This window comes from Astatotilapia calliptera, chromosome 15, assembly GCF_964374335.1.
Source record: "Astatotilapia calliptera chromosome 15, fAstCal68.1, whole genome shotgun sequence".
In the NCBI taxonomy this organism is placed as follows: domain Eukaryota; kingdom Metazoa; phylum Chordata; class Actinopteri; order Cichliformes; family Cichlidae; genus Astatotilapia; species Astatotilapia calliptera.
Window position 1 is genome coordinate 28,032,374 of NC_137436.1, and position 13,490 is coordinate 28,045,863.

General features: G+C 43.2%; 1 protein-coding gene across 5 annotated transcripts; it reads left to right on the plus strand.

The window, feature by feature from the left end:
- Window positions 1-2,693: 2,693 nt before the first annotated feature.
- LOC113006872 (protein Z-dependent protease inhibitor-like) lies at window positions 2,694-11,001 on the plus strand. 5 transcript variants are annotated; one of them, XM_026143101.2, is made up of 6 exons: window positions 2,694-2,833; window positions 8,067-8,358; window positions 8,429-8,710; window positions 9,027-9,300; window positions 9,466-9,613; window positions 10,802-11,001. In XM_026143101.2, exons 2-6 carry the CDS (start codon window positions 8,073-8,075, stop codon window positions 10,982-10,984), a joined length of 1,173 nt encoding a protein of 390 aa, XP_025998886.1. In that variant the 5' UTR covers window positions 2,694-2,833; window positions 8,067-8,072; the 3' UTR covers window positions 10,985-11,001. The 5 variants fall into 5 exon arrangements, with proteins under 5 accessions (XP_025998886.1, XP_025998887.1, XP_080145642.1 ...); XM_026143102.2 differs by having other exon boundaries at window positions 2,731-2,833; window positions 8,034-8,358; XM_080289516.1 differs by having other exon boundaries at window positions 2,759-2,833; window positions 8,039-8,358.
- Window positions 11,002-13,490: the final 2,489 nt, after the last annotated feature.

A 13,490-nucleotide genomic window follows, 5' to 3' on the forward strand; every position in this document is an offset into this window, starting at 1 on the left:
ATTCCTGCGGCCTGTGAAACAGCTAATCTTGGATGTTTCTTGATCCAATGTTGATTTAGTAACTTTTATGTACTTTTTCAGCTGAGGTTTTTAAATGTGCTATAGAAGTAATCTTTTTACTTGACATGAATGTCCTAAGTAAAAAAAATATGCTTTTTGTTGAGGACCAACAGTGATGCTGTGTACGAGAAACTACTTTCTAAAGAAGCTTGGGTCCTTTAATGTGTGCAGCAGGATGTTGGAGATGTTCTACCAGTCTGTGGCAGCAAGAGCCGTTTACTCTGCTGAAGGGCAGCATCAGTGCAGAGATGCAGCTGAATCAACAAACTAATCCACAAGACTGCAAGCATCATTGGTCAGAATTTGGAAGTGTTTGAGTCGAATCATGGACAGCCCATCACCCCCACAGTAGAGCTCGTCCTCCGTCAGACTGATTCAACCTCACTGTCACTGCTATCATGTGTGAACACGCGTTTCTATTGTAGCCTCATGCCGCTGCTTTTCTTAGATTTGTGATTATTGTTCATATTATTTATTAATGTAATTTTTTCTCCTACACTGTGTTAGCTAAAAGACAAGCACTAAAGCACTTTTCTTTGCTTTTTTAAACATTTGTATCATAGTATAAGGCAGGGGTCGTCTACCTTTCTGATGAGTGCCATCTAAAATTTCCTCAGAAGTCAATGTGCCATATCAACCATTGCATTAGCAATAAATTTAATAACGCTCTATATCAACAGTTACACACTATATAGAACAACTTTATAGATCTATATTTGTTGGCATGTTGGCGTCGCCTCTGTCAGTGCGCCCCAGGGCGGCTGTAGCTACACTGTAGCTTGCCATCACCAGTGTGTGAATGTGTGTGTGTGTATAGTGTAAAGCGCTTTGGGGTCCTTAGGAACAAGTAAAGCGCTATACAAATACAGACCATTTACCATTAGTACACTATTGTATTTCCGTGGTGCTGATGCTGCGCTGAGTGGACAGCTCTGAGGCATTTGAAGTGTCGGAATGTGGAAATTTCAACATCGCTTGAAAAAACTGTCAGCTAGCAAGGTCCCTCTCACCGTTAGGCTAGGTGATTTTTGGCCAATTACAAGTTGAATCTGGTAATTGGGTAATTAGCTAAGATGCCGTCATTAAGAAGCAACACAACTAATGTGTCTATGCGAGCTAACTTGCGATGTGCATCGGTGCCCTTTATTTTTAATGCACCTTCTCAGAGTAATTCACTGCGGGTCGTGCCATCAGTTAACCCTTTTCGTGCCAGCTGTGGCAGGCGTGCACAGGGTTGCCGACCCCTGGTATAAGGTCTCAAAGGGATTGTTACTTAATTGATCCAAACATTTCATTCATTTTGTAGTTTGAAAACCAAAACCGTCAGACTATTGCCTCGCACGGATCTTTGTTGCAGCCTATCCTCTAGCTCGGCTAATGTCGCCATCCTTTTACTGCGCCTGCAGTTTCACTGCCATAACAACAGGAAACCAACCCAATCTTTCAACATAAAAGAAGCAAGAGAGTATCCCGGTGTTGTGGCAAAAAGTGGATTGCCTGCCAAAAACTGATTTCCAATGTTTGCGTGTGTTTTTTTATTTTTTATGTGTAATATCGTTACGTTGCTAAAAAGTCTTTGGTGAACAGGTATTACAAAGTGGTTATATATAAAATTAAAAAATTACCTGTTTCTCAAGTATCATTGTGACTGTGTTATTGCACTTACATTATAATCAATCAGCTCCCTTTTGTCCACTTACAATATATTTACAGAACTATTTTTGCATTTGTTGCAATTTCAGCTGTCCTCTTGGTCAGATTACTCTTAAAAGATATTTTTAAAGTCAATATTTTTTTTTAAACTGCAAACATAAAGGATACATAAATCTCACTGCCAAAAACTGATTGCGGCTTCTACCTTGTTACAGGAATGTTGTTTGTTGCTCAAGATGACGTGATATCATTCATGAGGGATACATTTGATATATGTTTCACATATTATACACTAACAAGAAGGCAGTTTTTGGCAGACAATCACCGGTGTGGATGGTACAGCCACATTTAGAAAAATAAAAAGCCATTATTGGTCATTTTAAGAAATAGCAGTGGTAATGTGCAGATTACAGCTGTTGTTTCAGGACAAAGTGCCGCTGTGTTAGCGAGGACGTACTTTCCGTTGTAGTAATAAAGGAAACAATTTGTCTTTGGAATCATAAACACAGGGCGGAAATCAGAATGAGGACGATGAAGCAAGCTTCGTCTGATCAGAAGGAAAACACAAATGTAGAAGATAGGATTTGTGCAAAACGAAATGTCTGGTAATGGAGATATGCGAGGTTATCGATGGTTACACCCTCGTGCATGAACGAGGATGGATGATGTATCACTGAGGGACTGATCGCTTTGTTTCACTGACACGAGGAGGGGACAGCAACGTGTTATCTCCACATTCCATATATTGTTCTCATACCCTGTCGTATGATGGTGTTTTGTGATTCACTGAGTGAAAAATTCCACTCTGTCATCTTCTCCAGGTAAGGGGCACAGTCTGTTACCATGGTAACTGACGCTTTCCGGAAGAGAAAAACTTGCGTTTCTAGAACGTGATGAACACCACAAAGCGGGGTGAGATCCTTTATGACCGATCAGCTGATCTTATTGAGTTTAAAAAATAGTTTGGTTTGACGTAATATAAAGTTTCGGCTTTTATTTTGAAATGGGCGTGTCGTACTCTGAGCTGTAGTTTCCGGTGAGGGTCGGAATGGGAGCTGGTCGGTGATGCACATCGCGTGAAGCTTCAGATCGAAAATCAGAGATTGAACATCAGCTGCAGGTCAGACCCAGCGTGTTTGTTTCCTGTCGGTTGTTTGCTGTTGTTTACAGCGGTAGACTCGATCATCAGTAAGATTTGTGATTGATTTTCTTCCTGTTGTCAGCTAATCAGCGATCGATCAGTGATCGAGAATTAATTCACATTAAAAGTCTGATCAGGAAATGGAAACAAAAACAAATGACGTCACGAGATGTTAAGGGCGTGGCCCTATGGACCGATGACGTGGTCGATCATCTGTTCATGTGATTATTGTGATGTCGTGTTTACCTCACAGGTAAGGCCCCGGGCCCTATTTCAGGAAGCCGGTTTAGTGCAAACTCTGAGTAAGTATACCCTGAGTTAACGAAAACTCTGGGTTTTCGGTTTCACAAAGCGAGTTTAGATTAATTCTGAGTGAGTTACTATGACGACACACTCCGTGAAGCTGACCTGCCCCCTAGCAGGTTTACTTCAACTAACCCTGACGTTCTCCGCCTCTTTGTCAGAAACCTGACTGCAGGAAGTGTCAGACATGGCCTGCCCCTTCCTTGAAGAGCCAGTAGATGTTGAAGCCCAAATTCTCCGCAGAGCTCTCCGCCGGGAGAGAGTGATTAGAGCGCGTTTGGACATTTTATCATTTCCTGATGATTTCCTGTGTGAACGTTACCGTTTTTCAGCACAATCTATAATTTATTTGAATAACATCCTCAGGCCTAATATTGCTCATGTGACACATCGCGGACATTCTCTCAGTTCTGTACATATTATTTGTATTGCACTTCGTTTTTTTGCAAACGGGAGCTTTCTGTATAATATTGGTGACGCTGAGCACGTTTCCAAGGCTACCGTCTGTCGGGCAGTCAGGAATGTTACAGTTGCACTGAAACGTCTCCTGTACTCGTTTGTGGTGTTCCCCGGTCATAGACCCACAAGATTTATCAAAGAAGGATTCCACAAAATTGCAGGTATCAGGATGAACAAAACTTAATTCATGATGTGGTGATACTTGAACTACTACTTAAATTTTACATTTATTCTCACGGTTCCCAGGCGTGATTGGCTGTATAGATGGCACTCACATTCCAATCAGGAGCAATGTGAACAGGAAGTCTTTCCACAGCATTAATGTACAGGTACATGGTTCCCTGTAGCATTTCAAACTAACAAATTATGTCATTATAGTAATGGATGCTAATTTGTGTTCTCTGCACTGTGAAGATCATATGTGATGCTGCCAACATTATCACAAATGTGGAAGCCAACTGCTCAGCCTCTGTGAGTGGTGGTGGTGGAGGACCCCCACCTGTTTTTCGGGCCTCCGCTTTTTTTCTAGTGGCTATAATGGGTCACATTTGAGCATACAGAGTAAGCAAATATGTACTTGTAATGTGCTCAGATAATTTCAATAAGTGCTTACAGAAAGAAAATTAGCCTCTAACTGCAATTGATTTACATAGGACAAACAGACAAAGCACTATGGCTCATAATACAATTACACCTTACCTGTTTGGACTATATTTTTATATTTCATTTTTACTTGCTGCCAGGAACGTTTGGGGCCTGTTGGGTTGCACCTGTGCTCACATCACATCACAAAAAAAAATGTATAAAATAAAAAATAAAATAAAATGTAATAAAATAACGTGTTAAATGGGTGTAAATCCCTAGATCAATGTTTAAATTAACACTCACGCATTGACTCTGTCGGCTATATTTTGCCATGCATGCTCCCTTTCTTTTGCAGCTGAGGCTGTGTTACTTTTTTTCCGCAAAATTTGCATGTTATCGGCATATGCTGCCATCAGAATTTCGGCCTCAAGCGCTGTAAGATACATTGACCGCGCCTTCTTTCCCTCCGTCTCCATGGTGACTCACTTAATCTGTGCTCCACTGATCAGGGCTTTATGTATCCTCGTGCGCTCGCTTAATTTGGGGTTAAAGCAACTCTGCGTTGATTGAACTAATTGTTATCAGCCTTTCTGAAACCGAATATTCCGAGTTGGACAGTTCAGGGTTACTCAACCCTGAGTATCGTTTTTAACTCTGAGTTTTCTAAACCTACTTTCTGAAATAGGGCCCAGGGGTCCGTTCTTCGTACCTCGCTAAGTAAGTTAGCTGGATTTGATTGTTGACGATATCGCGTGACCTTGGATCGTTCGGTTCTCCGAAGCTCATCCGGGACTTGCTGTCATAGCAACAGATCCGTAAGCGTAAACCTGCTTGGGAGCAGGCTTACTTTATGTAAACTGGATTAGATCGCGGCCACTCAGGTATGTCCGCTTCATTTATACGAAAGCAACAGCGATATTTTACCACTGTTTGTCCATAAATAAATATTATCAATGTAACTAAAGATAATGCAGCACTTGATTCTTTTATTGATTTCATACAGATACATACAGGTCATTTCCTTAAAAAAGGGAAATGTACTATTAATCATTCTATTTCATGTATTTGATTATTTCAGATGTAATTCATATTTTAGAGTTGTAATTGTAAGTTACTTCATGTAAGCAAGATGAGAGACCACGGCTATAAAAGCGAAGGTGGATTTGGGAAGTCTGTCGCAGCCACCCATTGCGGAAGGTGCAAGATTGATAAGGAGAGTTTTCAGAATTCAGCGTATATTGCGGGATAGACAGGATCCTTTAGCTCAGCGCGACAGTGTGCTCATAGAGAGATATCGATTTTCCCGTGAGGGTATTATTTACTTAACCAACTGGCTGACGAAGGGGTGCAGGACCACCACCTGTCTTTTTTTGCTCTGCCCTTTTCCTGGTTGCTGTTATAAACAAACAAACAGATTATTTCAGGGTCTCTTTTCAAGAGACTAAAAGCAATATAAGTGATAAATATTACCATGCTGTAGAATATTCTTATATTTCACTTTTACTTGTTCCCATGTTCTAGTGGGTCCTGTTGTGGCTCTAATGTGATAGAGGATATAATGTAATATAATATAATATGATATAATGTAATATAATATAATAAATGTACCCTACCGCCTACTGGTGTTGGCCAGAGGGGCCGATGGCGCGATATGGCAGCCTGGCTTCTGTCAGTCTGCCCCAGGGCAGCTGTGGCTACAACCGTAGCTGCCTCCACCAGTGTGTGAATGTGAGGGGGAATGAATAGTGGCATTGTAAAGCGCTTTGGGTGCCTTGAAAAGCGCTATATAAATCCAATCCATTATTATTATTATTATTAAATTACTTACGAGTTTAATTTGTCAGCAACTTTCTGCCAGCCTTGCTTTTGCAGCCTTTGCAGTGTTCCCTTGCATTTTAATTAAACTCTGAAACTCCTGAAATCCCTCAATCAAGAGTTCTTGCTCTGCTGCCGAAAAATACGAAAAATACTGAGCGCGCTCCTTCGACATTTTCGCTGACCAATCAAAGGGTTGCCAATCAATGTTTCTACTATCGATGCGTAGCCCCTGTTAAGCCACCCAGTGATCTCACATTACTTCATCCAGCTATACTAATCGTCAACAACAGGTGTGTTCGGAGAACCGGGATAGCGAGGTCAAAGTAGGCGCGATGATTTGATCTTGGATGTGTCATTTGATCTTGGATGTAGTAAGCGAGGTACGAAGAACGGACCCCAGGTATACAGTGGGGCAAAAAAGTATTTAGTCAGCCACCGATTGTGCAAGTTCCCCCACCTAAAATGATGACAGAGGTCAGTAATTTGCACCAGAGGTACACTTCAACTGTGAGAGACAGAATGTGAAAAAAAAATCCATGAATCCACATGGTAGGATTTGTAAAGAATTTATTCGTAAATCAGGGTGGAAAATAAGTATTTGGTCAATAACAAAAATACAACTCAATACTTTGTAACATAACCTTTGTTGGCAATAACAGAGGTCAAACGTTTACTATAGGTCTTTACCAGGTTTTTACACACAGTAGCTGGTATTTTGGCCCATTCCTCCATGCAGATCTTCTCGAGAGCAGTGATGTTTTGGGGCTGTCGCCGAGCAACACGGACTTTCAACTCCCGCCACAGATTTTCTATGGGGTTGAGGTCTGGAGACTGGCTAGGCCACTCCAGGACTTTCAAATGCTTCTTACGGAGCCACTCCTTTGTTGCCCGGGCGGTGTGTTTTGGATCATTGTCATGTTGGAAGACCCAGCCTCGTTTCATCTTCAAAGTTCTCACTGATGGAAGGAGGTTTTGGCTCAAAATCTCACGATACATGGCCCCATTCATTCTGTCCTTAACACGGATCAGTCGTCCTGTCCCCTTGGCAGAAAAACAGCCCCATAGCATGATGTTTCCACCCCCATGCTTCACAGTAGGTATGGTGTTCTTGGGATGCAACTCAGTATTCTTCTTCCTCCAAACACGACGAGTTGAGTTTATACCAAAAAGTTCTACTTTGGTTTCATCTGACCACATGACATTCTCCCAATCCTCTGCTGTATCATCCATGTGCTCTCTGGCAAACTTCAGACGGGCCTGGACATGCACTGGCTTCAGCAGCGGAACACGTCTGGCACTGCGGGATTTGATTCCCTGCCGTTGTAGTGTGTTACTGATGGTGACCTTTGTTACTTTGGTCCCAGCTCTCTGCAGGTCATTCCCCAGGTCCCCCCGTGTGGTTCTGGGATCTTTGCTCACCGTTCTCATGATCATTTTGACCCCACGGGATGAGATCTTGCGTGGAGCCCCAGATCGAGGGAGATTATCAGTGGTGTTGTATGTCTTCCATTTTCTGATGATTGCTCCCACAGTTGATTTTTTCACACCAAGCTGCTTGCCTATTGTAGATTCACTCTTCCCAGTGTGGTGCAGGTCTACAATACTTTTCCTGGTGTCCTTCGAAAGCTCTTTGGTCTTGGCCATGGCGGAGTTTGGAGTCTGACTGTTTGAGGCTGTGGACAGGTGTCTTTTATACAGATGATGAGTTCAAACAGGTACCATTCATACAGGTAACGAGTGGGGGACAGAAAAGCTTCTTACAGAAGACGTTACAGGTCTGTGAGAGCCAGAGATTTTCCTTGTTTGAGGTGACCAAATACTTATTTTCCACCCTAATTTACGAATAAATTCTTTACAAATCCTACCATGTGGATTCATGGATTTTTTTTTCACATTCTGTCTCTCACAGTTGAAGTGTACCTCTGGTGCAAATTACTGACCTCTGTCATCATTTTAAGTGGGGGAACTTGCACAATCGGTGGCTGACTAAATACTTTTTTGCCCCACTGTACAGCACAGGTTCAGGCTTTGTTTATCTAACACGCAGGACGCCATGACTCACCCGGGCCCCATCTCATTGGTCAGCATTGTCCTCGTACTCCTGCTAAGCCCCGCCTCCTCAGAGACCAGTGCTCTGCAGGACCTGATCAGCAGGAACGCGGACTTTGGCGCCCGTCTGTACCGAGTACTCGCCGCCCGCACTGACGAGAACGTCCTACTGTGTCCGTTCACTTTGTCTGCTGCTCTGACAGTGCTGCTGAGTGCCACCAACGGACAGACCCGCGAGCAGTTGCAGGCGGGACTTACGCTGACCAGGCTGGACGCTCAGACACTCCCAGGTGGGTTTAAGGTCAAGGGTCACCAGATTCTGGTTGTGGTTCAGGTTCTAAGTGGTGCTCCTGTGCTCAGATGTGTTTCAGACTCTGAGGAACGCCATTCCGACAGTCTCTCTGCAGCAGGGTGCGGCCATCTTCCCCTCTCAGAGTGTCCAAGTGGCCTCGTCCTACCTGAACCTGGTTCAGACCAAGCTCGGAGGCACAGTTCAGGGTGTGGACTACACAAATGCTTATGAAGCCATCAACACCATCAACCAGTGGGCGCTGGAGCAGACTGTAGACCAGGTCCAGGATTTCATTTCCGAAGTGGACCATCAGACCCAGCTGCTGCTCGCCGCCGTTACAGCCTACAGAGGTATGTATCATCTGCCAGAGGGCAGGACTTAGAGTGTTGAAGCAGTCCTGCGAGGCTCCACAACTCCACCTCCTCAGTCTTTGAACTAAGGTGTGACAGCTCTTTTGATTGTCCTGTGTTCTTGATCCACGCTCTGCCGGTATGCCAATAGCATGGAGTCCGCATCAACATGCTTAAAATCTCCACACCAATTAAAGTGTCAGGACGTTAATACCGTAGGTCACTAACAGTCCTGTGCATGACTCCTCTGCTGGACGTCAGAAGAACTGCAGCTTGTCTCAATAATATGTTCAAATAAAGTTTCTGTGTGTTTCAGCAAGCTTCACTCCGCCCTTTAATGCGTCGTCCACTCAGGACGAGCGGTTCTATGTGGATAGCTATCATGTCGTCATGGTTCCGATGATGTTTAGGGCCGATAAGTACTTGCTGGCGTACGATGCTGCGGTGAAGGCTGGCGTGCTGAAGCTGCCGATGACAGACGGTGCAGCCATGTTGGCCGTGCTTCCCGATGAAGGTGTGGACGTCACCGCCGTGGAGGAGGAAGTTACGGCTGATAAGATCCAGGCCTGGATCCGCCAGCTGAAGAAGACGTGAGGCCCTCTTCCTTTCCTTTCCTTTCCTTTCCTTTCCTTTCCTTTCCTTTCCTTTCCTTTCCTTCCTTCCTTCCTTCCTTCCTCCCTCCCTCCTATACTGTTCTTCCTCCCACTGGCTTCTTAATTAAAACCAGGAAATAAATGTTCTTCTTTTGTAAATAGGAAATTGGAGGTACAGTTTCCTCGCTTTTCATTGGACCGTTCATACTCACTTAAGGATGCACTGCAGACTCTTGACATCACCCAGGTGTTTCAGGATGACGCTGACCTCAGCAACATGGGTGGAGCTGAAGGGTCCAAACTTAAACAGGTGAGTGTCTGCCACATTAAGAGCTGTTTGGATATGAGGCATCTCCACCTGGAGGGGGTTGTGATGTCATCACAACCACCTGGAGGGGGGTTGTGATGACATCAAAGGGCAGAGTTCAGAATAAATTCTCTTTATGGTTAAACCTGTAATTCCAGGTGTTGGAGCTATTTATTCTTTATTTTTATTATTTTTGAAATTTGTTAAAGCTTGTTGTTGGTTTACTCATATTTTCGGGTTGTTTGCTAGTTTAATTTGTAGGTTAATACTTCTTTTTCTTTTTTTGTTGTTATTGTTTATCTTGTTAAGTCAGGTAGGAAGAACTCTAGGACCATTTTCTGTAAGTAAAAGGACTGGTATAGGACCAGCATGCACTGGGGTGGGCCTATGGTTTTTACCAGTTTTTCCTTCCCACTGTTGCCAAAGTGGCATCATATGACTGTTGGATTTTTCTCTGTATGTATTATTGTAGGGTCTACATTACAATATAAAGCACCTTGAGGCAACCGTTGCTGAGATTTGGCGCTGTATAAATAAAAAAACAAAAAAACAAAAAACAAGAGCCTGGAGCATCTAACATCCAGCCAAAAGGGGTAAAAAGTTGCCGGTCAATCACTTTTTATGTGATCACAAGCGTCCCCTGGGTCATCATCCTTTCTGAAACATAGGACTGAGCCCTGAACTGTGGTCAGAGGTCAGGAAGCCCTTTTCACCACCAAATTTCATAAAGGACTAGAAACCTTTTTGCCCTCAGTTATCTCCTTCAAGTTGCCATTACAGAGAATACAGGTTTAAGTCATTTCAGTGTTCGCTTCACTTTTCAGACCCAGACATTACGTCCATATTTTAGAGTGTCCATGGTCACAGAGATTTGATCACCTGATGATGACATCTGTGTTGATTTATTCAGGAAAGGTTTAAATCAGGGGTGTCGAACTCCAGGCCTCGCGTGCCGGTGTCCTGCAGGTTTTGAATCGCACCCTGGGTTAACACACCTGAATCAAATGATTAGTTCATTACCAGGCCTCTGGAGAACTTCGAGAAATGCTGAGGAGTCATTTAGCCCTTTAAATCAGCTGTGTTGGATCAAGGACACATCTAAAACCTCCAGGACACCGGCACTCGAGGCCTGGAGGTGCCTAACCCTGGTTTAAATAATCGAGATTCTGCTGTGGTTTCTTCTCCACTCAGGTGTATCATACGTCCGTCATCTCCGTTGAAGAGAGCAGCAGTGACACCAGCGCCGGAAATGCAGTGTTCTCCTCACCTCCTCCTCGACTGACATTCAACAGACCCTTCATCTTCATCATCTACCATCAAAGCACCAGTGGCCTGATGTTCATTGGCCGAGTCAACGACCCCACCTGCAAATAAATGGGCCCAAACACCAACCCAAGCCTCCCCGGCGGCAAACAGTCACCCCCCCCCCCCCCCCCGTCCCCCCCGTCCCATCTTCTAATGATGTCCTGTGACAAATATTAGCTAGATATATAACAGCGATTTACATTATTAATTCTGTTAGCGTCCCATTAGCGGCTTGTCTGTAACATTCTCTCTGACATCTGACTGTAACATCTTTATCATTATCAATAAGAGCACAGTCACACTAGGAAAAACAATGGTTGGAGATCACGGTGTGACCGTATGCAGTCACCTTGTGATCTCTGTGAAGCTTTGAGATGGTCACTTTGAAGACAGAAAGTAGTTATTAGAGGAACCACTCCTACTCAGCTGCTGTCTTCAGGCCAACATTGGTGGATTAAGATGTGATAAAGGGTTGATCAATTAGTAAGAAGATTTTCATATTTTGGAGTTCTGTATCCACAGTAAGAAAGCGTCGCTATGAGGGCATCTCTAAAGAATTACTAGGTAAATGGTTCTAGAGCTGCTTTAATGGACCCATAAAGAAGAACAGACACACTCCTGAATGAAAGAATCAACACCCGTGGTCCATGGTGATGTGATACAGAGTTGAGTCATTTTCATTTTATTCCCTCAGACTCTGAAAGATTGCCTTTGATCTCAGTGAATGGAGCAAGACTCCTTCCCAAGTTCACAGTTGAGGCAGGAATGCAGAAGAAAAATCCTTCATCAAAGCGGTCTGTTTTCTTAAGAATCTACTGAGTATAAATTTTTATCACTTCTTTCTTTAAACTGGCCGCATTTTCTGTTGTTGCAGTTTGACACATACATGGCACAGCTGGATTTAGTTCTTGTGTGGTAAACATTTGTCTTGTATTTGGAGAATGCGTAAGTCTTTGCACGCATTAATTGAACCCATTTAACATATTGTGACGTTCAAACATTCTAAAACACTGACATGGCCACATTAATAGCTGCATGTTGGCAGAGATACATTTTGCATTATGGCCTATTGAGGGAAGTAAAAGAAGGAAATATGAATGTAGCTCTGTGTGTGCGCACACGTTTTTGTTGTGTACTGATCTCTGTGAAGAATAAAGACTTTTAAAGCCACTCTGCTCTAAAAGGCAATAGGACCTTGCATCCACAGTGTGTTGGGATTCTCCTTCTTCCTCTCCTTGATGCTCCATCAAGTTCAGTTTTGCTCAGTTTAAGTCAAATCCCAGTATTTGTCTTGATGCATGCTCAATCATCTAGTTAAGGAAATCCCCAAAAAGTTGATTCTGTTCATCTGGACGTTTTCAGTGGGAGAAACGTTTCGTCATCATAAGGTGACTTCTTCAGTCTCAGCTGACTGCAGGTTTCCAACCTTATAAACAGTACATTTGCACAATAACTGAAACTAGCCCACTGAATTTCTCTCTGTGAATGGTACTCATGGCTATTGATCAATAGTGGTTGACCAATGGTCATGACAAGTTGCATATAATTGATCAAGGAACTGACCTCGCAGCCCATTATTCAGTGGGCTGGTTTTAGTCATTGTGCAAATGTACTGTTAGGTTTTGTATTGTTGATTGTCATTTATGCTTAGAAATATCTACTTATATATGCTTAGAGTTTTATAATTAGTTGTAGATTGGTAGAGGTTTGATCCTTGATAGTCTGCAAACTTTGTGTGCATTAGAGAGCACTCTGGGAGCATGGGAGAGGTCGTACCTTGTCTTATTGTTTTATGGTAGGATAAACGTATCTATACCTGTTTTAGGCTAAGTGCCTTTTGTTTAGATGAACTGCTGGACTTCCAGACCAGCAGGTTTAGGGAAGTCATTTATGGGGTCACACTCTGACCCCACACACACACACACTTACACAACACACAGGCAACGTACTCTTTGTTTGTATGTAGACGTCATATGTTAAATATGTTAATGAACCTATGTATATTCATGTAACCTCAATAAAAGAGCAGTGTTACGGGGGAGTGGACGAGAGCAACTGGGGTCAAGCGAAGGAACGGCGTTTGTCCGGTTCTCTCCCGTGCACGAGAAACATGAAGAACTTTGCCTACTTCGTGTCTTGCTTGCTGTGTAATTATATTGTCTTCAACGTTCCAGCGAATAGGTTTGTAGCTTGAACCTATCATGTACTGTTTATAAGGTTGGAAACCTGCAGTGACTTGAGACTGAAGAAGTCACCTGATGATGACAAAACGTTTCTCACTGAAAACGTCCAGACGAACAGAATCAACTTTTTCAGAAGTCCCAGTATCACTGTGGAGCAGGGATATGTTAGGGTTAACGCTCAAAGTGAGTACTGAGTAAAGTGCGACAGGACAGAGCCAAAGTTTTAAGGCTGAGTAATTTATCCATGTTGGCAATCTGTCTGTGTTTATAAGTTAGATGATTGAGTGATAGGTTGCCGGATTACTTACAATCAGCCCCAGACGTGAAAAGAATTCAGTGCAGTCATTGGCTGATTTCTCCTGGTCACATGAAGGTTACTCTCCTGTTTTTTC

Bases quoted from the DNA above. Each gene is read 5' to 3' on its own strand.
- LOC113006872 (XM_026143101.2), top strand. From the start codon at position 8,073: ATGACTCACCCGGGCCCCATCTCATTGGTCAGCATTGTCCTCGTACTC. The intron at 8,359-8,428 runs GTGGGTTTAAGG...TCCTGTGCTCAG, and splicing joins GGACGCTCAGACACTCCCAG to ATGTGTTTCAGACTCTGAGG. The intron at 9,301-9,465 runs GTGAGGCCCTCT...TTTTGTAAATAG, and splicing joins ATCCGCCAGCTGAAGAAGAC to GAAATTGGAGGTACAGTTTC.